General features: G+C 37.0%; 3 protein-coding genes across 9 annotated transcripts; 1 reads left to right on the forward strand and 2 right to left on the reverse strand.

Annotated features, from left to right (window-relative positions):
* Nucleotides 1-988: 988 nt before the first annotated feature.
* On the reverse strand, nucleotides 989-8,869 carry LOC103973197 (F-box protein At5g52880). Its single transcript, XM_009387730.3, has 6 exons — nucleotides 8,627-8,869; nucleotides 6,767-6,918; nucleotides 4,123-4,210; nucleotides 3,837-4,039; nucleotides 2,142-2,293; nucleotides 989-1,381 (listed from the first exon to the last, which is right to left on the reverse strand). The coding sequence occupies exons 1-6, from the start codon at nucleotides 8,815-8,817 to the stop codon at nucleotides 1,241-1,243; spliced, it is 927 nt and encodes a 308-aa protein (XP_009386005.2). The 5' UTR covers nucleotides 8,818-8,869; the 3' UTR covers nucleotides 989-1,240.
* A 1,782-nt stretch (nucleotides 8,870-10,651) lies between these two features.
* On the reverse strand, nucleotides 10,652-17,269 carry LOC135657835 (calcium-dependent protein kinase 15-like). The gene is made up of 8 exons (XM_065176027.1): nucleotides 16,569-17,269; nucleotides 15,967-16,110; nucleotides 15,726-15,878; nucleotides 15,275-15,390; nucleotides 15,010-15,186; nucleotides 13,252-13,379; nucleotides 13,062-13,161; nucleotides 10,652-11,023 (listed from the first exon to the last, which is right to left on the reverse strand). The coding sequence occupies exons 1-8, from the start codon at nucleotides 17,191-17,193 to the stop codon at nucleotides 10,946-10,948; spliced, it is 1,521 nt and encodes a 506-aa protein (XP_065032099.1). The 5' UTR covers nucleotides 17,194-17,269; the 3' UTR covers nucleotides 10,652-10,945.
* A 2,823-nt stretch (nucleotides 17,270-20,092) lies between these two features.
* Nucleotides 20,093-27,496, forward strand: LOC135581934 (G-box-binding factor 3-like). Of its 7 annotated transcripts, XM_065176037.1 has the most exons (14): nucleotides 20,110-20,377; nucleotides 22,249-22,327; nucleotides 22,606-22,656; nucleotides 22,741-22,833; nucleotides 24,008-24,085; nucleotides 24,225-24,284; nucleotides 24,409-24,569; nucleotides 24,703-24,760; nucleotides 24,875-24,923; nucleotides 25,240-25,481; nucleotides 26,277-26,354; nucleotides 26,460-26,585; nucleotides 26,842-27,083; nucleotides 27,157-27,496. In XM_065176037.1, exons 2-13 carry the CDS (start codon nucleotides 22,268-22,270, stop codon nucleotides 27,067-27,069), a joined length of 1,284 nt encoding a protein of 427 aa, XP_065032109.1. In that variant the 5' UTR covers nucleotides 20,110-20,377; nucleotides 22,249-22,267; the 3' UTR covers nucleotides 27,070-27,083; nucleotides 27,157-27,496. The 7 variants fall into 7 exon arrangements, with proteins under 7 accessions (XP_065032107.1, XP_065032103.1, XP_065032109.1 ...); XM_065176035.1 differs by having other exon boundaries at nucleotides 20,093-20,377; nucleotides 22,173-22,327; nucleotides 26,842-27,496; XM_065176031.1 differs by having other exon boundaries at nucleotides 20,093-20,377; nucleotides 26,842-27,496.
* Nucleotides 27,497-27,993: the final 497 nt, after the last annotated feature.

A 27,993-nucleotide genomic window follows, 5' to 3' on the forward strand; every position in this document is an offset into this window, starting at 1 on the left:
ATTTTAAAAATATTAAAGTTCTTAAAATATGATTATAAATAGTAAAAAAGGGTTGGAGGATTGAATAATTGTACACTTTTAGGGTTTAAAAATAAATATTTTTTTTTTAATGATAAGAGTGAAATGATACGATGTGTCGTACTTATACGAGTGACTTATGTAATTAAAAAAAATCATGCCACTTTGAAAATCCTATCATTTCTATTAATTTATTGGCATTCCCTATTAAAAGAATAAGGTGGAATTATGTATGGAATAATATAAAAAATAGTTAAGATAATCAACAATAAATAGAAATAAACAAATAATGTACATAAGATTTAAATGATTCAATATTTTTTGCTTACCATTTAAGGAAAGAAATCTAAACATTTCACTTTGTGAAAACATTATGTATCTTCCTAATTTTAATAACATGAATAATATATTATTTTCTACTTAGTCTCTTTATAAACAAAGTATACTTCTTCAACATCACGTCATATAGAAACATTGCGATATATAAAGTATTTATAGTTCAATCAAAATCTCCTTTACCTCTAAATAAAAATCTTTCCACTCTTAAATACAGTGATCTAATTTTAGTTGAAATACAAAGTTATCGATCCACCCTATTGTCTGTGGCATGCACAGGAAAAATACACGATAATGGATTTGAATCGAACGTCAATTGATGAGATACTTCTGATAGAAAAATTCATACCCATTCATTCTTCTCGGTGTGTTGGCTTTGAGTTCACATATCACACACCACGAATCAAAGAACAGAATCACATACACACAGCATTGACCCATTTAATCCAGCAAACAACAAGCAAGAGGAGGAAAAGGATGGAGGTAATACAAGATGGCGAGGTCACCAACGATAGAGACCTCCAGCCTCGCCACCACCCTCCGGCCAGGGTGATGATGCTGTTCCTAACTCATTTCCATATCAGTACAAGACCTTAAGATCAAAATATATGAGTATACAATGAAGAAAAGAATACGAAAGGAACGATCTAGCATTTGCCAGATATCTATATATAACATATGGCTCCGTTGGGACATGCTAATATGTATCGCACAATGTCCAGTCGCTTACTGTACATGAAAGGAGGATTCTGATGGAATAAGCAACATATCATCCTGGCAATTACATCGATATTTACTCAGCAAACACCATAAAAATTATTTTCATAAATTTCTAATCCTTGCAATTTCATAAATTACTTGGAGCAAGTAATATGGAAAGGTGGTGTTAGCTGGTACTAGAAAGCTTTGGGTATGCCCATAATCTGGGAAGATGCTGTGTGCTCGGCGAGGGTCCATCAGAGTCGCTGTCATCCGTATCGGAAGACATCACTGCTAACTCGATCTCACCCAGCAGGTACTCCACAACCTGACATAAAGAGGTCGAGCAGATTGAAGCTACACAATTGATCTGCAAGCAACTTTGCATTTACAAGATTATGATGCAAAAGTTCATACATGAAATCAAGACTTAAAAGTTTGTATCCAGTTGGTTCCATGTGTATAGTGTTTGATTGGGGGGGGGGGGTGTGTGCACCATTGTATGCGTTGGTAGGTAGGTGACGGAGAAAAAGTATGCCATGAAATTGATACGATAACATACTATCTCGGAAAGACATTAATATTATCCTTCGTTTCCTACTACAGGGAAAAGCTAAACCTGATTAAGTTACTAAACCGAAACAGCTATCATTCTGTGTGGCAGCATACTCCGGTCCGAGTTTTGGCATCCAGCTAGTTAGGAGAACTAATGATGCTCCCACATATAAAGCTATGAGTCGTGTTTATCCTGAAATCTGTACTACACCTACAGAAACGTCTGACATCATACAACCTTGACATAGTCAAACAGCCTAAAGAATGGTACTCAAAACAGATTTTTTTTATACTATGAAATTAAGGAACAATCAAGATGTGCTAAAAAAAGCATGACAGGAAGTTTCTTTTCCTTCACTAATTACACTTATCAAACAAAATTAAGCTTTTTGAATGTATTTGGCTATATTATTACATTAGAAACATGACTGCCCAAAAGACAATGAAGTACATAAAATGAGAAAAAGAAGATACACTTCACCAAAACATTGCAAAGGACTTCAGAGTTGAGATGGTAAAAAGCAGACACTTACCTTACAAGGTGATATAGGCCTTATGTTTAGCTTCTGATTCCCTATCTTTGAACACTCATGCGAAGTACGACATGTGATCCCACTGGACCAAATTATTGATTGACAATGTCCACATACTACACGATTTGGTAAAAACTTCCAAGATGAGACACCTGTAGTAAGAGTTTAGTAAATATAAAGAAAGTATAAATAGTAATATTCAAACTGTATAGTGAAAAATTATTACATGTGATACGTCTAACTTTTCCAACAAAAATTTGATTACCAACATAACATAATATATTAGCATTCATGAGCACAGCTAGTCAATAACTCTGCCGCATTCTATTGTATTACAATCTATTTTATTGACAATCCACAATAACATAGAAGCTGAAAAAGAAAGCTCACATAGAAGTTAATGAAAAAAAAGGTATGGCCACAGCTATCATATTATACTGCTAAAAGCTTGTTCAGATAAATGTTTCAATAATCTGAGTCATAATAAAAGAGAATCCACTGTACAGAATTTAACTTGGAGTAAATAACTAAAATTGGGAGCTGATATTTCTAAAAAGCACTTGATAAAATCAAAAGCGTGGATCTTATTGCAGGTTTCACATTCCTACATTAAAATCATACGGAGCAAAGTAAAGAAAGTTTAAGCAACTGTAAGATATATTAAGATGATAATATAAGACAAAACTATCAGGAGAATACCACGAGGGATGGCAAAAATGAACGAAAGCAAGGAACAACAAAAATCACAACCAAGTTTCGAATGTTTATAGTGACGAAAAGCCTTGTATCAAGTCACATTGTAAGTTGCTGGTGACACTCATTAGCTGTGACTGCCAATAATGTAATAGCAAAAGTCAACGATTATAGTGGTGCTGCTGTTCTTCGTTGGAGCCAGAAAGGTTGATCGATCATTACTTAAAATTCTTTTTCTCTGACAAGTTGTTAAGTGTAACTTTTGTCTACTAGAATTTTGTTCATAGGCATTGCGGCTACAACCATTAAATAAAAAGACATGAACAGTTACATGGATTTAATTGATCAACAACTAAAATCTTGAAAAAATATATTTTCTGTTTCAACTTTAAGTTTGAACAGAGGGCTAATATAGAAGTTAATGCCTTTGGTATGCCATCAGTTATAAGTGATCAAAGTAGAACCAGATTGTAAATGGAATCAGAATTAGTTTCTTTCATGCATTTGGTACATTATTCAAGCAACGGAATCAAAATCTAGAAGGGCAGTATTCCAATCATTTAGAAAACTTCTAGTCAATTGGATCTGGTTTGATACACAGGGCTTAGGAAACCATGATCCTCCCATCACAGAAATGTGTCTCGCAAGGTTTCACCTTTTGGATTCAATTAGGAACAGTAACTGAGATCGGATTGCCCTTAACCAAGCATCAGACGTCAGTATACCGCCCAAAACTAAAAGCCACATGAAATAGAAGGAAAACCAATTTGCATGATTCATAGACATGAGAACAGAACCACCTGAGTACAAACAATGATAATTTACTTAAACATGAAGCACCACAAGACCCTGTGACTGATGCCTGCACAAGCTTAGAAATTCAGATCACATTTATATCATGATTCCCTCGAAACGTGTAAAAAGTGATTGTTCAAGTATTCAAGAATAAGCTAGCAATTAAGTCACATCATAAGAAAATTATAAATACGTGAGATCCATTACCTTCACATTTTCTTCTAACTGCCTCCTTCCAGTTAATATTGATTGTTGGATCCACTCCCATGCCTCCATGAAAAACCACATCTTTCCCATCAGGTACTAGTTTGTGGTCCTGCTCTTTACTTGTGCAGGTGCTATAATTACCAAATAGGTTGCTGTACAGCATCTGCCATAACCCGTTATCAATTGCAGCTGTGTTCCATGCCCTTCTAAGAGAAATAAAACCTAATGTTAACTCTCTGATTATGGCAATTTGTTTGGGTAGATAAGTGGCAAGGAAAAAGAATACCAGCATACTAAACCAACAGATGCTAGAGACCGCAAATCCAGAAAACTGAAGATGTGAACAAGAAGATCATAAGGTAAGACGACAGAACCTGTTAAGAAGGAAAGTATAGTCCAAAAGGTCAGTTGATCACATGAAGCACACTAGTAAAATCCTTTCTTTTTCATTATGGGGGTTGGAAGGATAAAAGACCCAGCTTCCAAATGTATAAAAATAGTAAATAAGCGGAACATATTTTCAACATATGCCACCAAATTTTATATCCCACACAGGTTTACATAAGGAACTGCAGAATATGGGTCATTTCCCTGACCAAAGGCAAATTCCTCAAGTTTGAATAAAATGTCAAAGATGTTATTAATTGACAGTAAATGATCCAGTACTAAAATAAGCAGCAGACAAGATGCATGAATACAAATGACATAAATCAAGCACATAGGTTAGGATCCCACTAAGAGAACATTATTATTGACAATAAGTAGTTCCAGAGAAGGTCTATCCATAGCTCCTCGTAGCTTACGCATCACCCAGTGTTTTTAAAAGCGCTAGGTGCCAAAAGGCACCAAAGTCCCAAAACACCCAAAGCATTAAGCATCCGCCTGAGCGAAGCGAAGCACTTTAGAATATTAAAATATAAAAAATATATTACAATTGATAAATATAATTACAAAATAAAATCTCATCCAATATTTCTTATGGAAGTTAATTTAAATCTATTATATATTAGAGGGACCTATTGTGCAAGGTCAACTAATTTAAATTTTATCAAATTGGTATGTTGTTGATTTTTTTTAACTAGTGAAGTTATAAAAATCATAATGTTAGATAGAATCAACTTGCCCATCGGGGGCAAGTTTGCAGCTTCCTACAGATGGCATCGGTGGCGAAGGATGCCTAGGATGTGTCCGTCGATGACGGAGGAAGCTTCACACATGTCCCTCGGAGGCGAAGGGAGCTGCGTACGAAGGCAATGGTGGAGAAGAAAGCTTCAGACTGCAGTGGCAATGACAAAAGTTGCAGACGACGACGATGGGGGCGGAGGAAGCTTCGAACCTATCCATCGTCGGTGGAGGGAGCTGCACACAAAAGCAGCTATAGTGGAGGGAGCTGCGCAACGGCGACGAAGGAAGCTTCAGACCTGTCCATCAACGATGGAGGGAGCTGTGAACGAAGGTAGCGATGGCGAACTAGAGGTGGGTCGGGCGACGACATAGGGTTTGTGGTTGGGGTTTAGTGATGGGTTTCGTTGGTTTGATTGAACGAAGTTACATGTTCAATCGAACTAGAGCTCACATTCATTCAAGCGCTCGCTGGAGGCACCCGACGCCTGGGCTCAAGCGAGCGCCCAGGTGACACTTTAGTGAAGCGAGTCGCTCAGACATTGTGTGAGGCACTCAAGCCTCACCTCGCCTCGCCTGAGCGTCTATTAAAAAAACTGCCACCAGCTTAGCTTAGATTTTCACAAGGAAAAAGAGAATTAACACCTATGAGTTTCCTTCCTTAAAATATAATTAACAATTTATGGGCCCCAAGCTGCATATGTGCTATTGATCTACTAGCACATATACTTTAGCACATGGTATGCATCAGGGTCACAGAATAGTTGACATGTATAAATGAGTGTAAATAATGCACATCCTAAGATATTTCCAGAAACAGTCTGATACAAACACAACAAGCATTTTAAAGCATCCATGACTGACATGAATAAATAGTTTTCAATAAGGCTAATAGTCAGTACTTTGTCATAACATTTGCAACTTTCCTTCAACAGCTAGAACAAAACCAGACACATTTGATTTCTCTTTCTTGGACTCAATACTGTGTCCTAATCACCCCAGTAATTCCTCAATAAACTAAATATAGGTATACTGGCACTAGACAAGACACATCCTTCAAAAATCACACTTCAATGCATCTTTACAAGTGAACATATATGTGTGTGTGTTAAGCTTAACCACACAAAATGATTTAGATTCTAAAATAAATGATATTAAACTGTTGACTTCGATTTTGAACCATCTACATGTAAGAAAGCTAATGCTCATGGACCAGACAGTTCTGACTTCCCATGTCCATTTGATCTTAATCCATAATGTGACAAAAGGGTACAACTAATAGCCTAGTACCAATAAGATGCTTCAAGATCAATCTCTCCACATTGCCAGAAGACCTAAAACTAACATACAGTGAAGATGATAAAAAAAATTCATTAGATGCAAAGAAATCTAGATATGCCTAATTTAAACACATATTTTATCAAATCAGACAAGTACAAGACCAAACTAATTGCTAAACTTTGCTGTTCATAAATCTTGCAGTATCCAGTCTTAGGACTCGAATGCCAACAATTTAAGTAGGATGTCCAGAATGATTCTGCACTTCAATTCCAAAGAACGATGCCAATTTCGTGACATCAAGAGCTCTTCCACAAAGCATGTCTAATAAGTTTCCTTAAACATGATAGTCAAATATTACCTATAGCAATGATAAAATGTAATTTGCAATATTTTAAAATTTTCACTACATTTCTCATGCAACATACAGATCAATGATCATATGTAAGTATTCTATACATGACAAGCTAAAAATAATTTAACCAATTGGCGTTCATGAAATTTTTAACCATCCATTAAGTCACTATTACCTCCATCATGGTGAGCTCTGGAGCGCCTTTTATGTGCAACAGCAGCATGCTTGAACTCTGAAACAGCTAGTGCCTTTTTTTGCTTGGGCAATGCAACTTCTGCTGCTTGGAGAAGAACGTTGGCTGAAGATAACCCATGCCCTGTTTGCACTCTGTTCAATTTGGCCAATCACACATAAATGTTCAAGTGCATAAATAAAATCACACAAAAATCACTGAGCAAATATGATCTCTGCTAAGATATGGATGACATATAAAAAATAGCTTTGCAAATCTAGTTATCAAAACACAAAAGTTTAGAACCATGAAATTATTATTTTCCTTCTGAGAAAAGACTTCTCCTTTGCTTTTGGAACAGCAATTTTTGTTAATTAGTACAGATGAAATACCTTTTTTGTTTCTTGAATGGACAAAACCTATAAGTGTTTACCAACAAAGCAAGATGAAAATGCTTAGACAAAGATGGATTAGAATGAACAGTATATACGATAATAGGGCCTCTGGAGCCATTATGTCACATGCTAGTCTCTTCATAAAATTAATACAAACATCAAAATGTTTAGCACAGGTTTTTTTACCTAAACACCTTCTATAATTAAGTTCTTCAGACTGATAACAAACCAGTTGAAAGTTCCATATTTCCAGAACAACTGATTGTAGGAATAAAACTACTATGCATTTTTCCATGCCGACATAAACATGAAATATATAACTTTGCAGACTTTTCATCTTATAATCAAAATCATAAATCAAGTTTTATCATAATGCCCCTTAATAAAGCACCAAAACAGCCAAAATATCCTGAGATGAAGATGTCTTAAGGAGCAGTTCCCACAATGTCAATATCATAGAAATAATCTCTATAGAATAACATAGTAAATAAAGAAATTTTTTGAACTGAGTGGCCTATGTTTCTAAGGTATCACAGACACATATCAACTCTGTCCTATGACACTGACTGCAATATATAAGTTATTGGCTGTCGAATTGGTCTCATGGAATAAAAAGCAAATCCTTTGTGTTCCCAAATGATTTCTTTTAAGTTCAATTTGTTCAATGACATTAGCCAAGCATGTAAAGGTTGATTTTGGCCAAGAATAGCAAACTGGATGATATTCTAGAGAACAATTTTTGGTTAGCAAGCATCTTTTCCACACCAACTCAATTCAGTATCTTTTTGAGAATCACTTAGGTGACTGTGCCCTTTGTGAATCTCAATTCTCTTTGATCAATATCACTAAAACCTCCAGCTGAGAAGCCTCATAAAAGTCAACAAGCATAATCACTCATTGCTTATAATCTTCTCTATCACAATGGAAAATCAGCTATTAAAATTAATTTCAAATTTGAGCAACAGACTCACTTCTCTGATGAATATTCAAATTAAATAATGATCCATGTCCGTAATTCTAGATAAACTCCAGTTTTTTTTATCAAAAGAACTGCTTACTAAACAAGAATGTCTAAAATCATCAAATGGAGACATAAATTTTCGAGAAAGTGTAATCATTCACAAACGTAAACATCTAATTGCTGAAGCTACATGCACAAAGAATAATCCAGAACCCTACAGATTTTTCCCGCACCCAATTTTGACTTGAAAATTAGCAACCAATTTCTTAACTATTCCATCTCTTAGTTTTACGGTCACCATCAATGGTAACTCTCCCAAAGCAAACATTTTGTGTATCGATCTTGTCGAATACAATTTCTGTAATTACATCTACAAGTTACCAATAACCCACTCAAAATTAATGCTTCCTTTCCGAGGTTTCTCGAAAACCTTTGACGGCACATATTGAACTTTAAGATCAACGAATTTTGTACTGCATGCGCGAGACCTAGATCACAGATTCTCACTCGGGAAGGAGGCGGAAGGCGGAGAGGGTTTCCTGGAAGACGACGGATTGGAGGTTCTTGGGGAGATCCGCGTAGGCGAGGCGCAGGATGAGGCCCAGCTCGTGGCACGCCGACGGGTAATCGTGGGCACGCGAGAGGGCCTCGACCAGCCCTAATTTCTCGTATCGCTCTCTCACCGTTGCTCTCCCCATCCCTCCGTCCGTCCACCACCGACCGACTCGCCACCCGATTTCGAACGGGAAAAAAAAGGCAACGAATCATAAAAAAGAATGGTGTGTTTTGTATACACCTAACCACAGTTAGGTTCGAATCGAAACGGGGTCAAAATCGGAACCGAACTGTCCCGCACGGTTTACTACTTCCAAATCGAATCGAACCCGGTTCGATTCCGGTTCTTAGGTTTTTAGGTTTAGAAAATCAAAATCGATAATTTCTAGTTCCAAATTGAATAATCAGTTCCGTAATTTTAAATTTATTTTTATTAATCAAAAATAAATTTAAAATTTTTGTATTATAATTTTTTTAATTAAAATAATAATAATAATAATAATATTGGGATGACGTTTGTCGATTTCGTTTCGGTTCCTAATTTTAAGGAATTAGAACTGTCGATTTATTTAAACTCAGTTAAATGAAAAATTATAAAATGTGACTCCTTTAAAAAATAGTGCCTATTTACATTAATGCCCTCCAAATTATTTTTTTAGTTTTATATATTTATTGTTTAAAAAATATATCCCTTCAAAATTTAATATGCAAAGAATTATAATTCTAGTAGTAGAAGAGGACGAAGAAGAAGAAGAAGAGAGTGTGGAGAAGAGGAAAAGAACGAGCATCACAAGGTCATATGAAATAATTAAAAGTATTATCATCATATGGTGTGAAAACAAATCATCGATATTTTTAACTAATAATAATTAAAAGAATAAAATAAAAAAAGATCATATGAAATCCCTATGCATCGATATTTTTAAATAATAATAATAATTAAAAAATTAAAAAAAAATGACGGTTGGCATATCATTTTATATCTAAAGCTATAAATACCAATCGATATGAACTAATTCAAACCGGATCGTATTTCATGGATCTATAGGCATATAGATCGTTTCAAGTTTTTCATTATCTACTACTCATAGTGGTTATCAATAATTAATTTGAGCTAACTCATATAAAAAAGATAATTTAAATGTTTGAACTATCCTTATTATTCATATCAATTATTATGTTTTTATTTTCTTTTGGGTTTCTCTTAGTCACACTTATCCTTTATGACACTCTAGCTTTTCTCTTTTCTTATTTCTAAGGATTGTATCAAATATTGGGAAAGAATCAAAGAGTTGGAGCAAAAAAAAAGACCATACAATAAGGAGAGAACTAGAGCATTAAGAGTAGCCATCCAATTGCAATAAGGTACTAATGTGAATTGAAATCTTAATGCCATTATATCATAAATCAATTTTTAGATATTAAATGTTTTTTAGAAAGCATTCAGGGGTTTTTGTTTGGCATGGTATTGGAGCTTTTTTATTTTCCTATAATTGTAGGTGTTATTTTTTAAAAAATTCATATTTGAAGGGATATTAATCTCAATCACTCATTATTTTAAAAGGTAATTTTGTATTATCTTTGTTCCCTGTTGGATAAAGCAAAAAAAAAACATGAAATGGGAAAAACAAATAATAATCCTGAGACTATGAAAAAAAAAATGCCAACAAAAACCAAATAAATGCACAGAAATCAATTGGTTTTTAGTATATTTGTCGGTTTAGAAATACATGCATCAGAAAAGCATCTAGTGACATGAAACATAGGTAAGAAATAAGTCATTTTAAGTTTTGGTTCCAAATCTCATCTTACTTGACCTAAGGACATGAAACTCACAGTGAGACCTGAAACCAAAGTCAAAACTCAAGGAACAGAGTGCTTTGTCCAAGTCAAAAACCACTACATAATGAGAGGAACAAGATTTAAAACATTTGTATCTAATGATCTCAAGATCTTCAGTTCTTGGTTCTTATGACATTGCTGAAACCAAAATGGCATTTCAATCCAAAGAATTTGAGGGTGATTTTAGACAAATATAATCTTACTCTCAAAGAACAAAAAACTGACTCAAACAGAGCCAAGTAAAAAATGAAGGAAAGAGATAAAAGAGCTTGAGTTGCAGTATAGAATTTAGATCTACAACACATCAGTATTAGATATACAGGACATCATTTTGTTTTCTGGTCATACAAAACGGAAGACATTGCCTCTGAAACCATCTTTCCTTATCATGACAGTAGTGGTTTAATTAACCCCAATGGAGGATAACTTCTATTTACGCTTGTGGATGGCCTCCGAGCTGTCATTTCTCATCATTGCGACGAACTCCTCATAATTGATTCTACCATCCTGAAACATTTGTACAAAGTGATTACATGGGTGAAGGGTGTCTGATACAAATGATTTTGCTGAAACCAAAATATTCGTCATTAAACTATGCTTGACGTGTCTCCTTTTCTAAATATTTTTTCTCATTTTTCCATGACCAATCTCAGTATCTGGCCCTCCAGTCAACTATGTATAGGAGGCAATCAGCAAACAATTAAATTTGTTGTGGTCAGTGATAAATTGTAGCATGTGACTATGTATCTCACCTCACAAACTTTTGAAGAGTTCTACTCTTACCGCAACAGAGCATGTTACAGAATTAGAAGGTCGAAGCTCCAGCTACACATAAATTTTAAACTGCTTCCTTGTTTTTTTGGACATTGCATGATACTTAGCTCATACTACGCCACCAGTTCACAGATTGAAATTTATAACAGTAGAAATGCAAATGATGCACTATACAAGAAACCAAATTCACATTCTAAACTAGTATTTCCACAAAATTAAAATAAGAGATCGGTGATGAGATACCTGCTAATCCAATTTTGCATGTCAGAATATGTACTCTCCACATTTGTGGATGTTCCACAAATTATTTTTGGTCAAATGTATTAAGAAGCTAAGTTTTGGGTCCTAAAGCACCCTAAGTTGTTGTTCCATGCAAGCACTATCCAACTAAATGCATCAGGGATTTGGTCTGGCAGTATTTTTCAATTGTGACAACTGTTACTAGACCACAAAGAGATTGGGATAAGTGTCAAAATAGGATGTGTATTTTGTAAAATATGTTTTGTCAAAATCATTAGATTTTGATACAAATAGTCAGAGATCTGACATGACAAGAAAAAGGTCCCTTTCTAATATTTATCACATAGTTTAGGTTATTTTGCTTTTAGATCTGTTTGGTCTACTTTTTTGTATTTTATTTGTTTATTACGTTATATATTTCCTAATATCTTGCAATATCTGGACTCTGCTGTTCAAGGAAATTAGAAACCCTAAGAAGTATGAACGTTTTTGGTCCTACTAGTCCTACTACAGGTTCTGAGTAGCTTAAGATATATGTTAGCAGAAATATTTTTTTCTTGTGGCTTCAAAGGTTACTTTAGAGTTTAGATTTACATGCATTTAGCTTTAGGGGCTCTATGAGATCACTTGTCATGAATCAATTAGTTTTAGGTGACAAGTACAGGAGGAGTAGCCATTTGGCACATCTTCAGCAGCATCCAACTCTTCTTTGGTTGCAATCCTAATAAAAGCATCGATGGCACTGTGATTCTGGCAAGGTGGCATTTGGTTTAGGATCAAAATCACATACAAAGGAACTGACTAAAACCAAAAGTGAATTGACCACTTTGCACTTTTGGTTTGTGAACCAAAAAAAAATATTTGAGCTGGTTGGAATGAGAAGTTTAATTGCAATATGGAAACTAGATTAGTATATGTTTTCATCAATATAAGAAATTCAAATTAATTTTGTCTGATATCGGTACACAAAATATTTTTTCATCATTGAATCCATGTACTTTATATATCAAATCCCAAAGTGGGGAAGGTGGATTCCTGTAACTCTATTGTATATGCATATCCGATAACAATTTAAATTTAATAGTCATCTTACTATCTATGTTGAACCAACCAACATGTGAATATTTTGCCAAATTGCCCTCACAAAACGAGAGTTTTCCAATATTTCCTTGTGTATCCCACTTATAATTCATAATTTTGTTTGTGCAATAGGTGAAACTAACAAATGAAGTGTAACAGGCTTCCAGTGTCTATCAAACATCAACAATCATAATTGTTCATTCTAGTCCCTGACGAATATATATGATCATGTCCTAAGATTCTAAATAGACACTACTTCCACTAGAAGTAAAGTACTTGTTTCCAGCCCGTAAGTATCAGCGCATTCCATTATCATAGCTCTCAACTAAAAGAACGATAATAACAAATCCTTGAAACAAACTGGACTACATCAAATGCATAAAGATACCCTATAACATGTCATATGTAAATTTGAACTTTACTAGTTTTTAATGAGAGCATAGAGACTTACATTATTGATATCAACTTCAGCAATTATCTCTTTGATTGTTTGTTGATCACCCATGTTGTATTTCGTGAGAGCTTGCTCCAATTCCTCAATTGTGATGTATCTAGATAAAGTTAAAAAATAGAAAATATTTAGCTATCAAGTTTATATTTTTAGCAAAATGTGACTTTAAAACATGAAAACAAGAAGTTACCCGCTCTTGTCCTTATCAAAATACTCGAACGCCTTGAATAGGTGATCTTCTTTTTCCATTTTGTTCATATGCATAGTAGCTGTTATAAATTCCAGATAGTCAATGCTCCCATTTCCATCCACATCAGCCTGTAAGCACATTGGTGGAAATTAATTACTGCAAGTAGAATAGGAGCAATATCCAGATTTCAGCATAGCTATACATTTCCTTGACATTGTCACTTTGTTTTCATTTTCATCAAATACAGCTCACACAAGTTAGATCCTTGTGAACTTTACCTTCTCAGCGGCAATGCCTCAGAGAATGACAAACTTTTCAGCAAAAGTGTTACTGTTTATATTTTTTTACATTTTCATATAGGTTCAATTTGATTTAAGACATGTCTAGGATGTGTAATTAGTATATTATAAATGATTAATATACTTAAACAAATATTTAGCTAAATCAATACTATATGCTATAGAAAATAAAGGTCTAAACCAAAACAAATATGATAGATTAGGAAATGAAATTTCAGTGGACGCTGGAAGGATTGACTTGCAGGTAACCAAGAAGATGTGGGTGATCAAAGGACATCACGACTCCTAGATAAAGGGATGATTGTCCCTTGACAGAGCCAATAGTGGAAAAAGGATGATGGGAGACAATTTGAGAAATAGCTGAAATGTATGTTCAGTTGGTCACATCCTTGGTGCAAAAACAAGTCTCTTAAACTTAAAGATACCTGAAGGTGAAAGCTGAAACTAATATTTATACATATATATTTGTCTACGGCACTTGATAGAACGTAGACAATCCCTGTTGGAGATCGGTGTGTGGAATTCATTCCTTAAAGCTTAAAAACTCACAGCAAATGAAGGCGGGTAGTTGTCTCAGCAATATTGCACAGACTTGAGACAGAGTACACAGTCATAGTAAATAAGCTTGAAACAAGAAATGTACGTTCGAGAATGAATGATGAAAGTAGGAAAACAAGGTAAGATTAAGTAGTACATTAAAGAAATTACAATTACTTTTTTAGTTATGATATAGCAATGAATAAGCAGTCAGGGCCCTTAAAGAAGTGAGGATGGACTTAAAATTAAGCAGAAAGATTTTTGTATTTATGTTGAATTGATTGAAGTAAGAGAGTTAGTGGACATGATTTTTTTAATGCATTGGACATTAGATCAAAATGATGAACGAAAAATAAAGGTTAGTGGATTAGAAAAAGAAAGAATTAGTGGATTAGCCTTCAACATTACTATGTGGGAGTTGATTCAGAAAACCATTAACTTTTTTATCTCTTTAAATGTGATAATAGCTCTTGTTTCCTTTAAAGAAAGAACTCCAGGGTTTACAAGATTTATGGAATCCTATTTCTCAAAAATATGGTTACTTTCTAAGATTGCTCCCGCTATGACATGAGTAATTAAAACTCGAGATATAGAAACAATTAGTCTGTGTAATAATGAGGATGCATATTTTGATCCTAGAATCGCACATGGGAACCTCATGTGTGTAAACACCTTTTTTTGTTGGAAAATAATCAGTGCTATGGTTGACATATAATTCCATTCGGTCTACCAAGCTTCTTGTCACTCTACTAATTCACATAGCTTCCATTGAATGAACTAAGTTGTTTGAAATTTCTTGTTTATGTTTACAAAATATGCGTATCAGAATGAGTATTTAGGTCCATTTCCGAGAAAGTATTTTGGAAAGCTGATGAAAGAAGAATGGCTAAAGGATGCTGAAAGATGAGGAAAAGAACCATACCGCCTCAATCAGCTGCTTAACTTCAGATTCAGAAATCTTGATACCCAGATTGCCCAATTTGGGAAGACCAGCCTTTAGTTCTTCAACAGTCAGTGTACCGCTATTATCAGTGTCCATTGATTTGAACATTTCTTTCAAGCCCATAATTTCTTCCTCTGACAAGCTTTCTGCTATCACCTGAACACAAAATGTATGAGGTAAAAATTTAGAATGGACACTGAACAGATGAAAGATGGGTAAATTGAATCAAATGAACTATAACTACCTTCAAGGCTACTTTTTTTAGTTTGTTCATGGCCCTAAACTGCTTCATTCTAGTCAAAACCGCAAGATCAAGTGGCTTATCAGGAGCCTCCCCATCTTCTCTTATCCATGGATGTTCTGCAGTAACGTCATTCATGGTCAAACTGAGAGGATTGATGTTCTTCATGAGTGATCTAAAAGTTTTCCAGAATTGTATTTTTTGGAGCAGGAGAAGTGTTAAAATTGTTAAATTCTCGTAAGTAAGAAGTTGCAGAGCATCTCATGAAAGAGACATTTGGCATCAGAGAAATTCATGTAAATGCATGCAGAGAGCAGAACAGAATGGCACTGAAGCTTTTCAAGATCATCCGAAAAAATATTAATATGTACAATATAAGATAAGATTTGGATTCAGATAAGATTTTGTGCCTTGAATCTCATCATGTAAAACAGCTGAAATTTATAAATCTTACTGAGGATTTCAGCTGCCGTGAGTCGTTCTTTCGGATTGGTTCTTAGCATCTTCTTCACCAGATCTTTAGCACCAGATGATATAGTTGGCCAGGGATCAGCTGAGAAATCAATATGTCCATGTAATATGGCAGCAAAGATGCCCTCGTCGTTCTCTGGAGAGATGAAAGTAGCAACTTCAGCTGAATTCTCCATAATCTAGACAATGATTTTGAATTCAATTCAAGTTTGATAACTCCTCACCTGCCCAAAAAGGAGGAACACCAGCAAGAAGGATGTACACGATTACTCCAGCACTCCAAATGTCAGCCTCTGGCCCATAATTCCGTCGCAGCACTTCAGGAGCAATATAATATGCACTACCAAGAACATCCCTGAATACATCTCCTGCGGAGGCATTTCATTCTTTTTCTGTTAGCACATCTTAGAGAGAATGAATCAAATAGGATCTCCGAGTATCCCTTCCTCTTCATGCAACATCTAGTTGGAGATCTTATCATGTCTCAAATTGCTACAAACCTTCCCCAATGGCCATGGTGAACGCAGATTATATGGTCGGGGATACATCGTGTCATGTGGCTTTCTCCCTGACTCCACATTGTAATATTTGTGTCTATTGAGTTATATGGATAAAAATGGCCTTTTTGTGGAACACTTCAAACCAAGAAGAACAAGAACAGATTTATACATAAGAAAATTACCAAGATCAAAATCAGATATTTTTGCTTCCATGTAATATTTAATAGATGCAGTAATCATGTTTCTTATTTTGATGATGATTAATCCTATCAATAAAACAAGATCACTTCAGGAACATGAAGAGACTGAGGGCTTTTCTGTATTACCGTGCTTGAAGAAGGTGGAGAGGCCAAAATCGGTGGCTTTGAGCGGCGAATCCTCCCTTTTGTTCAAGAAGAGGAAGTTCTCGGGCTTGAGATCGCGATGCATCACCCCCATGGAGTGGCAGCAGTGGACAACGTTCACGATCTCCCGGCACAGGGCGGCGGCTGCCCGCTCGGAGTAGTGCCCCCGGGAGATGATGCGGTCGAAGAGCTCGCCGCCCTCGCACAGCTCCATCACCAGGTTCACCGACCGTCGGTCCTCGAACGCACCCCTGAGCTCGACGATGTTGCGGTGGCCGGTGAGGTGGTGCATGATCTGCACCTCGCGGCGGACGTCCTCGAGGTCGTCCCGGTTCGTCAGCTTGCGGGTGGCGATGGACTTGCAGGCGAGGACCTCACCGCTGGCCCTGTTCGTGATGAGGTGGGTGACGCCGAACTGGCCGCGGCCGAGCTCGCGACCGAAGGAGTACGTGGCGTGAACGTCCTCCATGGGGCGACGGAGGACCCGGCCGACGCCACCGCCGCCACCGCTGCTGCCTCCGCGGAAGTGCGAGCGGAACCGGTGCCTCCGCGAGCCGGCCTCCTGGCTGTCGTCGGCGTGGCCGCGGCGGGAGGTGTGGTTCCCCATTGGCTCGGTTCACTTTGGTTCCCTCTCTCTCTCTCTCTCTTTCGGTCTCTAATAACAGAGCGAAGTGGTCAACGAAGCCATCGCGAGAAAGCCGGAGTTGACGACCGGTAATGGCCGTTCGGAGACGGCAACGCTGCCACGTTGATGGTTCAAGTTAGGCACATAACGGAGTATATATCATTCTTCGCTACAATGTTTGTAACTCTTTGTTACGTCATCAGTTGTTTTTGACGGTTTCTCTCCTCTCTGCATATCGTTGACTCAGTCTGTTCTTGTAGCGTTACAACGTTTATAACAAATCAATCATCACTAACATAGCAACGCAATATACACAATATATATATATATAAATAAATAAATAATATGTCACGGTGGAAGGATATGATTTGAGTTGTCGTCACGACATGTGCGATGTTAATTGAGAATTTGACCAAAGTAGGTGAGAAGAAGAAGAAAAGAAATGGTTTGACTACGTTCGATTGGATGTGAAGGTAGAAATAGTTGAGTTCGGATCGGTGAAGATGGGTGACTTCAAAACCCGAATCAGGTAGAAAGGCACTATCATAGTCGATAAAATCGAAATCTAGTGAAGGATTAAAGCTGATGTTGGAAGATAGGGGAAATAATTCCTCTGAATTTTTCTTGCAACCAAAAGCCTTAATACCAAGTGTCAAGGAATGATAAATCTATTTAAAATTGAGTTTTAGGAACGTCGTATATGTTCGAAGAATATATGTGCTTAGGTGAGTCATAAAAATGTTGGCATAGATTTTTGAGAGATAAATAGAGGTAGAAAATATATTCTATAGTAGTTTAGAAAGGAACATTTTCGTTTTAGGATAGGCATTAAGAGCCTTCCATCCAAGCTAATCGGCTTTGTTATACTGATCCTCCCTTTTCAATAGATGATAGGCACTTTTGACATTAAAAGAATTAAAACTAATAATCATCATAGAGAAATTGTATCAAATGAATTAAAAAATGAGTGAAAGTAATTTTGATATCAGTTTGATATCATAGAAAATAAAAATGCGTTCTTGTGTCATTCTCTATGCATTTGCAAAGATCACTATACAGATAAGATAAAAATGTCAGATTAAAACTCCTCTAGTATATATATATATATATATATATATATATATATAAGCATACATGAGAGAGAGAAATGATGTTGCGAAGCAAAATACATTAGAAAGCTTTCCATGACGCTTGAAAGGGTTGATTATCCATATACTTGGACTATATTGATATTATAGTTTTTTACTAAAAAAAATTACATTGAAATTTCTATAATTCTAAAAATAAAAAAAATTATTTATCCCAATATCATCAACTGTATCGATGAAAAATATAACACGTAACGTTATATATTGGATCGATACGAAAATAATAAACAAGAAGATAATTTCAGCATCTCATCCATTATGTTTTTGACATGTTAGATGTTAATATAAATTTTTATTTTATTTTTAAAATTATAAAAAACTGAATATAAAATTTTTAAATATAAATATCGTGATGCTAATCGAGTATAAATAAAGGAATAATATGTAATAATATTAATATCGTGATACTAATAGGTGCAAGTGTTGTGTAAGTATCCGATCCTTCACGTCACCCTCGTGTCAGGCCACAGGCTGAAGCCGCCGGATCGGAGCTGGAAGACGTACGCCGAGCTCGAGGTGCACCCCGATCACAAGCTCCGCAGCAGGACCAAGCGCAGCGCCGACGACCTGCGATGGGAGGAGCGGTTCGTGTTCGTGGTCGGCGACGAGTTTCTCCGCGACGAGGCGTCCGAGGTGTTCGTGGGGATCCACCGCAGCCGCGGCTGGCCGCCGCTCGCAGTGCCCGTTGAGCGCCGGGCTTGCGGCCGTTGTGGCGCCGACCGTGCGACGGTACTCGACTGAGAGAGGAGGCGTGATGAAGGCGCAGAGCGAGGCGGTGTGCTTCTCCATATCAAAGTACTGGTCCATGAGTTGCCGAGACCATATGATGGAGGAGGCAACTCAGAAGAAGAGCAGGAATTGGCTGTTCGCTTGTCTTTCTGGAGTCCAATCTCGTCCACCCCAGGAAACCCGAGCCACCTTGGATGTCTCTGATGAAGAGAGGAGCAGCAATGGCGAAGGTAAGGCGCATGCGTCACAGGGACCGGCCTTTGATGTCTCCGATGAAGAGAGGAGCAGCAATGGCGAAGGGGAAGATGGCGACGTATCTTGACGACCTCGTCTCTGATGAGTTTGGCGTTAGTAGTCCAGTTGGTTGATAAGATGTGCTCACAAACGTCTCTTTCCGTTACCCGTAGCCCCACAAGTAACTGATTCAGTGGGGCCACTATTATCTACCAATGGGAGAGGCTGTTTCTGTGTTTCTTTGCTCGGTCGAAACACACTGATCCAACGCTCTCTCAGCTTGCGGTGGGGAAGAAAGGAACACGTAAACCTTCGGTTTTAAATATTATTAAATTAAAATATTCATTTATATTTTCACCGTGTCCAATTGGAAAGCAGGTAAGATTTTAGGTGGAGAAAACGGGTAGAAAGGTATTTTCGACAAGACGTCACGAGTGCCACGTTCGTGTCCACGTGACGCGAGCGTGAGTGCGGAGCTGGTGAGATGTCACATGGTCGACCGGTCCAACAGAAAGACACGTGTACGGCGGAGTTCGACTCAGGAACATACCCTGGCGGGCCAGCACCGACGGCCAACACAACTACCACCAGTACCTCCTTTCCTCTCCCTAATCATACCCCGAGAGAAAGCCTCGTCTTGAACTAACCAATCAAGAAGCGCCGTTTCTGCGGGACCCACAGGACTAGATGAAAGTTCGTGTCTACCTTGTGTGTTCCGATAGGGTGGACGAATACAGCGTATCTCATACAGCTCATACGGACACGTTTACGATGACGTGGACTCCTTCTCGTCCTCCCTCTCTCGCCCCCTCTTTCCACTTCCCTCGGCTGTGGGATGCGCTCATCCTCCTCTTCGGTGGATTTACGAAGGAAGAACAGTAGTTGGCTTCCTCTTCGAGAGGACGGTCCTCCTCCTTTCAGTTCGGCCAGTCTCTCCAGTTCCCGTGGAGCCGTTCCATCTCTTTCTTGAGTAGACTCTTGGTTTTCCCAAGCCAAAAAGAGTCGCGTTTTACGCAATTAGTGGCTTTGCGGAGGATTTCGTTCGGAGATTGTAGGTATGTGAAATCGTGGACCGATTCGGTGTGGTAATTCTGGGAATTCTTATACGATTTTATTTCATCCCGACATTAGTCCTCTGTTGTGGAAGGTTTGCTTCTTGATTCTTTTTATTTTCGCTAGGGTTCGACGTTTTCGCTCTTCTCCTGGCATAAAAATTGAATCTTGGTCGCTTTTTCGCTTTGAGAAATTTTGTTGCAACTACGGTTTGTTGTGTGGGTGTTCGTGTGCCTGAGAGGGAGATCAGGGATGTAAATTGAAGAAACCAGCAGATTAGATCTGAAGATGGGGTAAGCCAAGGGAAGACTGGTTTGATAGTAGGTGGATGAATGATCTGGCAAGAGGGGGAAAAAACTTCTTTTCCGGTTAATTTTTTGAAGCAACATCTCAGGCGGTGAACATAAACGTGGATCTGATTTTGATCTCACTTGTTCTCATGAATAGAATTGGATATAGAAAGTGCTTGAAACATATCCAGGTTTGTTTTTTCTTTGGCTGGTGATTGGTAGGGCCCTTTGTTACTTCTTCTACCAAGGGTTTTGTGTTATTAGTTTTTTGTCTTCTTTGGCAATAGAATACTGGCTGGTTTCTATAACCTGCAAAATGGCTTACCTGATTATCAAATCAATAGTTTTGAAAGAAAAAAATTTGACTTTTGAGATATAAGGGTCGTGATGGCCGTCAGTAATGCTGCAGTTTTATAGTTCATTGATGTCATTGTTGTTAAACTGCAGCGGGAACAGTTCCCTACTAACCAAGCTTCCCCCTTGTCTGGGTTGATGCAATAAGCTGTGAGAATAAATATGTTAAATGTGTATAAAGATGCACATCAATCTTTAGACGTTTCTAGGAACTACAACTTTGTAATGCATTTTATACATGTGGAGATACACAAGATAATAATTAAATTGCAAGTATGTTTTGTTTTATTAAATCATTAAAGTGCTTATTCATTGGACACATGGTAGTTTGGCTACTTTATATGTGACTGCGGTATCTTTGGCACATCACCATATATGTGCTATATGCTTGAAATCATAAAGCTTCAAATATAACCATGGTTAGATGCTATTATCATACTGTTGTGGGAGACCCCATGCCATCTGTTGGCTACAGTGCCATGTCAACAAAGGTGTGTTATCGGGAAAAAATAATAAAGAAAAAGAAAAGAAAGGAAGGTGTTGAATGGAGAAAGACTATATATCAAGAAACCAAAAAAAGGGGTTTGTCTATCAGCCTTAACCTGATGGAGCGGAATATATTTCTGTACAATACTACAATTCCATGCAAAAGCATAGTCTGGGTGTCCATGTGCATGTTTTTGATAAATTATTATTAGTGCATTTCATTGCCATTTCGGGTATATTGGGGCTTTTAAAGAGAGATTGCTGTGAAGTAGACATTTGTTTTGTTTGGTTTTCTGGCTTTTTCGTTTTTTTAGGCATCCATGTTTTTTGAGCTATCTCAATCATCTTCACCTTTTCACCTGGACTGTTTGCTAGAACACATAAATCTTGTATTGCTGTATAATTTCCCTTTTCCCAACATTCTTTAAATTTTCATTCTAGTGTTGTAATATCATCAATTTCAATTGATGGAGCTAACAAAAAGCTACTAAGATGCACTTGTTTAGTTTTTTGCTACTGCTAAAGGTCTGGTGTATTTGATGATCTTTCTTGGAAAATTTCTGTTGTTATTCATTTAAGTGAGTTCTAAATGATTAATCATGTCTGTGTAAAGTCAACTATTATTTTAAGATGGGCACTCAGTGAAAACAGAATAATTGTTTTACAGGTACTTTGTTTCATCGAGCAAAGTCATCTGAAAAAATACTTCCTTGGCAAGTAACTGTTGAATATAATTTGTTCAGGTTCTGTAGAGAGTGATTAATGGGAAATAATGAGACTACAACACCTTCAAAGTCTGAGAAACCGTATTCACCTGTCCAGGTGAGCCGACATTGTAAATCAACTTTGTATGACATCAATTTCTGTATACTGGATTGTATATATTTAGTTGGTTGATTCACATACGCATCAATGTAACAGTTTTGATGTAGCTAATCTACTAATAACAATCAAATGTATGAGTGCCCATTTTGCATGTGTTATATCATGTCTTGTTTAGGTATCATCTTATTAAGCATTAATATCTTTGCTTTTGTTACCAGTTGTACTTCTTAGTCATTTTCGATCTTTACATTTCTCACTGCATCCATTCTTTCCAGTTGCAGGAGCAGCCTGCAGTTCATCCATACCCTGACTGGGCAGCTATGCAGGTCGATCACTTCTAATTTTTATTTGTATGACTCTGGGCAGTGTATACAGCCATTATATGAAAAGCCCAACTCTTCCCTTTTCAGGCATATTATGGTCCTGGAGTGATGCCCCCTCCTTATTTTGGTACTTCTGTGGTGCCTGGTCATGCACCTCATCCATACATGTGGGCCCCTCAGGTACTTGAAATTCTGTTTTTGTTTATGGAAATTATTTTCTTGTTTGAATTTAATAGTTTTGTATGTGGAACATGTTGTTGCAGACTTGCAGTTACTGACATTGTACTCACCTTTGAACTTTATGTTAAAATTGACTGACGGATCTGTTAAAGGAAGACTTTTATATGAAGTTAGGAGAACATTGTGACATGTTGTTTAATAAAGGTTCATAATTGCTGGTATTAGTAGTAAGTGTACCAATTAGCTCAGCAGAGATTGTGTTTTCTATGGACCGATACCTGTTGATTTAGGCTCAATAATACACAGACATACATGTATTTGTTGAAAGCTTCGAACATGGGATTTCATGTGGCTTTATAGTCTTAGAGTAGTCTTGTGACGGAACAAATAATATAATATAGTCAAAGACTGGGTAGTGTGTGGTTGATCAGTACATGTATAAAATACTGTAGGATGATGTAAACTGATGAGATAATCATTTTTTTGTTTTCTTTGTTCTTAAGGTGTCAACTAATGCTGCGGAAATAAAAACAGAAATCGATGCAGGTTTGATCTTGAGTTGGAACAAAGAGCGGCAATGGGCACAAGAAGAGGGAGTAGTCATCGCTCATTAGCTTGAATATTTCATCAACAAGTATATAGGTCTCAGTAATTCAGACATCATTGGAAATTTTTTGTTGATTTCTCATGTTGTTCATTGGGTTTGGCATCTGAGTGCAAATGAAGCGATTTAAGGATCATAACTACAAATAATTGCCATTCAGTCCTACTTGTGAATTGCTTGCTCTGAAACAAGTATTCCAAAAAGTTTTGCAAGGTTTGCTGTGTTGTACACCGATGTTCCATACTTTAAGGTGCAACATGCCAAGCACTTCAGATTCTGATGCATACTTGTGGTCTAAAATTTATAATGTGAACATAGATAAATGAAAAATATATTCTACATCTGTGTACTTTTCATAATCTCAATTGTTGTTCTGTGAATCTAAAATTTGCTAATAGTAAACATGTGCAGAATAAGAATCAGAAATGTATTGGAGTTTGTAATATAGAGTACAAATTTGCAAATATGTTGTAGGATACAATTATATTGTAACTTGATTGTTGGATTATGATAAATAATTGTTTTATTATCGAGTTTGTTCATTTATTCTACTTTTTCCTTTGGATTCAGCCCTTCATTCCTCATTTTGGGTCACCGTATGCCGGAATGTATCCACATGGAGTTTATCCTCACTCCTCTTTGCCTCCTGTAAGTTGATAGTGGTGCTGTATGTCTTATTTGTTTCCAATTTTGTCAGGTTATATTAAATTTAATGTGTTAATAAGGCAGATGATGGATAGTTCTCTTTTAGTTGATGATTGTTCTCGACTACGGATATTGTGTGCAGGGTACTCATGGACATTATCCAGGGCTTGCACCATCTTCTGCAGCAACCAAAGCAGTAGTGGTAAACACTGTTTGCTTGTATTTTTTTTGCTTCTCATGGTCACGTGAGAGCTCATGTGGTAGCTTAATTCTTGGCCTGCTCTTCTGGATCAGCTTCTGTTCACACATTTAACACTGTTCTGCAGATGGCCACCCCTTTGAGCATAGAAATGCCTGACAAAGCATCAGGGAGCCGAGATAAGGGGGTGATGACTAAGCTTAAACGATTTGATGGGCTTACTGTATCAGTGGACAGTAGAAGTACAAACAATGCAGCAGGTGCTTATGGGAATGAGCTGTCACAAAGGTCTGTTTATAAATAATTGCAAATATTACACATGCCTTGTTAAATTCAGTCCAAGTCTCATTTCATTCAATAAATTTCTATTATTATATTTATTGTTACAAAGGTCTGTTTATATCCATTGTTATATGTACAGTGGGTATAATAGTGCAGCTGGCTCAAGTAATGGAAGCGATGGAAGTAATTCAGCAGGAGTAATGCCCTTGAATAATTTTTTCCCCTTTATTGTTGCTTTCAAAAGTATTTCTTCATCAATTTCTTTGGTTTACACCGAACCACTTTTAATTGGAATACCTGTCCTGCATTAGGGATCCAAGGATCAAAGAAAGCGCAGTTCTGAAGATATACAATCCTCAGGTATTGCTATACAAGTTTACCATATAGCATAATCTATCTCTAGAATAAAATTAAACAACTCCATCCAGTCTGCCTGAACCCATTTGATTTCCTATTCGTACAAATAGTATTTCTTTGGAACATATTTAATAAATTTATGATTAATTGGTTAGAGTACCAAGTCTGTGAATTGTGGTTGGATTGTCAATGATCAGACAAATTGAAAACTTTGTAGTTCTTTTTCACTGTTAAGGCCTATTATATGTTACAAATCACTATTCTTTATCGTGAAATCACATAGCAGACATTATGAAGTGGTCTTTGTGAATCTTTGCAGATGATAGAAAGGTCGAGTCAAATTCTGATCCTGCTCAGGGTGGGGAAAGAAGTTCATCCTCAAAATTGTCTTCAGGGGTTACTGTGGCACATGCAAAAATTGCAGGAAATCCAGTCATTAATGTACCTTCACCTTGTCAAGCACAGATGATGTCAGTGAAAACTATTGACACCCCTGGCCGCCCGCCAACAATTGCTTTAGTGCCTGGTTGTAATAGTGTGCCTTCTGAACTCTGGACGCAGGCATGTGAACTCTGAAGATGTTTTGTCTCCTATCTCCTGTCTTTTGCTTTTCATTGAAAAAGTTGCTAATAACCAGTTGCCAATACAAATTATTTAACCATGACAATTACTGATGCAAAGATATTGTTCTTCTTTTCTTGACTATTTTGTTTAACATCTGCTTTTATATCTTAGACCTATAATAGGCAGCCTCATTGACCATCTTTAAATATTTAAAGGTGACAGTTTCTTTAAATATTTAAATGTAAGGCTGTATACATTGACCCTCCCCATATCCCGCGCTGGCGGAAGCCTCGTACACTGGGTATGTCCTTTTTACCTGTAACAGGCAGCAGTAGGTTTCTGTTTCTCACATTTGTGATCCAAATTTGGCTGGCAGCCCATTGTCCCTTTCATATAGTTATGGTATAGATCATCACCGAAATAACCCCCTGCCTCAACCCCATAGCCGTGGTGATGTTTCCCAACTGATTGTCTCCACATTAAAGCTGACTTGGATGCCTTTGTGGTTGGTTTGTGGGTCTCTAAAAGTATAGTATCACCATATCATGGGTCTAGAATGTCATGGATATGATACCTTCTTTGACTTTACAAATATAAATTGCAGAGCATGTCACTTCTCCAAGTTAATATCATAGATTTATGAGCTGGATAAAGTATGCTTTGGGATGTAGCAGCATCTATTGTCAAACAATTCACTGCTATATGTCATTAGGTCGATGCCTTGCTTCTTTGAGTATCTGGCTGATTTTTCCTGATATATCTTCTTTCTTAACTAAATTTGATTTTCTTCAGGATGAGCGGTCACTGAAACGGGAGAGGAGGAAACAGTCCAACAGAGAATCTGCTAGAAGGTCAAGGTTGAGAAAACAGGTATTCTAGGATGGAATTTTTTACCCATATTTGATGTGTCTTGTCTTCTTATTTTTCTGTAATCTTCCTCTTTTGTCACTGAAATTTCAGTAATTTGCATTTCAGGCAGAAAATGAAGAACTTGCTAAAAAAGTTGAGGCTTTGAGTGCTGAGAACAGGACTCTCATATCTAAAATTAGTCAAGTAACTGAAAGCTCGGAGACACTGAGACTCGAGAATGCTGCTTTATTGGTACATCTATATTCAGCTAGTAGTTTATTCTATTGTTGCCAGGCTTTTATTGATGGATTGCAGACCTATATGATTGGTTCTGCCAGTAATCACTACAATGAAGATAATTGCACACTTAAAGCAGTAAAATGGTGCATAATGACTTGACCACTGTGCTTGAGGATATATGCAGTGTGAAATTTAGAAATAATATAAACTATGGATATATCCTTCTGGAGTGAATCAACCAATTGGTTTTATGTATCTTTATGTACAGGAGAAACTGAATGCGCGATCGGTCCATGCAGAAGAATCATCTCCTGATAAAATGGAAACTGATAGTGCCCCATCTGTTGTCGTTGAGAATTTCTTGTCAATGATAGACAAACAAAGCTCGAGCAGTCTAAGTGAAAAGCAAGATGATGAGAAAAGTGACAAGTCCAATGGGAAACTTCGCCAGCTTATGGACACCAGTCCAACAACAGATGCAGTGGCAGCAAGCTGATTATTATTCCATTAGTATGTAGTTTTGGCATATTTTTATTATTATCAGCCCAAAGCTACTGCTAACCTTACAAATTAATTGAATTAGGCAGCTTACGACTTGGGGGATGATGCCTGAGACCCACGAACTTTTGGGTGGCGATTCCTATGACCATCCTAATTTTGAATTTTTATTTCTTTCGACTAGTATGATCCATGTAATTATGCTGTTGGAAGCTTTTAGAAAACTCAACTGCTAGTAATGAAGAAAACTGCTGTATATTTAAGGAAGAGTTTTAGTCTTAGCACAAGCTTTATATTTTCTATTCTTTTTTACTTATTGTGACTTGTATGATCCATATCATTATGCTGTTAGAGGCTTTTACAAACCTCAACTGCTGATGGATGAAAAAACTGTGGTGTATTAAACAAATCTAGCTTTGTCATCAGCCTTCTATTCTTTTGCTGCATTACTATACCTGGAGACCTGACATCACTGTGGAAGCTTGTGGCCTACCTTCAGTATATTCTTTTTTTTCCTTCTCTGGACACTCTCTTATGAGCAGTAAGTGACTGTGTGGCCTGTGATTGATTCTACTAGTATTTTTCTGATAGTTGTACTACAAACAAAATGAAAGACCTGAGCTGCTTTCAAATGATACTTTTTGCCACAGTAGGCTTGGAAACAGACTTGGAATTGATTTGATATTTCCTTGCCCATGATGAGTTCATTGAATCTGAATATAAGCAATGGTTGGGCTGATCATGTACCTGACACTGTTGAAAAATCAACATCAAATTGCTCTTTTTATCTTAATGCTGCAAGTTGAAGTTTTCTGATGTCAGTTTTCCCCTGCTTTACTTCTTGCAGATACTTCTATCATGAATTTGAACAAACCTATTCATCATATATGATAAGATGAGTAGGGTAAGATTGGAGAGATGC

This window comes from Musa acuminata, chromosome BXJ1-4 (genome assembly GCF_036884655.1).
Source record: "Musa acuminata AAA Group cultivar baxijiao chromosome BXJ1-4, Cavendish_Baxijiao_AAA, whole genome shotgun sequence".
In the NCBI taxonomy this organism is placed as follows: Eukaryota; Viridiplantae; Streptophyta; class Magnoliopsida; order Zingiberales; family Musaceae; genus Musa; species Musa acuminata.

Coding starts and splice junctions, on each gene's coding strand:
- LOC135657835 (XM_065176027.1), bottom strand. CDS start 17,193: ATGGGGAACCACACCTCCCGCCGCGGCCACGCCGACGACAGCCAGGAG. Junction 16,111..16,568: donor CTCCACCTTCTTCAAGCACG/GTAATACAGAAA, acceptor ATGCCTCCGCAG/GAGATGTATTCAGGGATGTT. Junction 11,024..13,061: donor CTGAAGTTGATATCAATAAT/GTAAGTCTCTAT, acceptor CAAATGTTTCAG/GATGGTAGAATCAATTATGA.
- LOC135581934 (XM_065176035.1), top strand. CDS start 22,268: ATGGGAAATAATGAGACTACAACACCTTCAAAGTCTGAGAAACCGTAT. Junction 22,657..22,740: donor CTGACTGGGCAGCTATGCAG/GTCGATCACTTC, acceptor TTCCCTTTTCAG/GCATATTATGGTCCTGGAGT. Junction 24,924..25,239: donor TGAAGATATACAATCCTCAG/GTATTGCTATAC, acceptor GAATCTTTGCAG/ATGATAGAAAGGTCGAGTCA.
- LOC103973197 (XM_009387730.3), bottom strand. CDS start 8,817: ATGGGGAGAGCAACGGTGAGAGAGCGATACGAGAAATTAGGGCTGGTC. Junction 2,294..3,836: donor AGTTAGAAGAAAATGTGAAG/GTAATGGATCTC, acceptor CTCTTACTACAG/GTGTCTCATCTTGGAAGTTT. Junction 1,382..2,141: donor GGCCTATATCACCTTGTAAG/GTAAGTGTCTGC, acceptor TCTTTATGTCAG/GTTGTGGAGTACCTGCTGGG.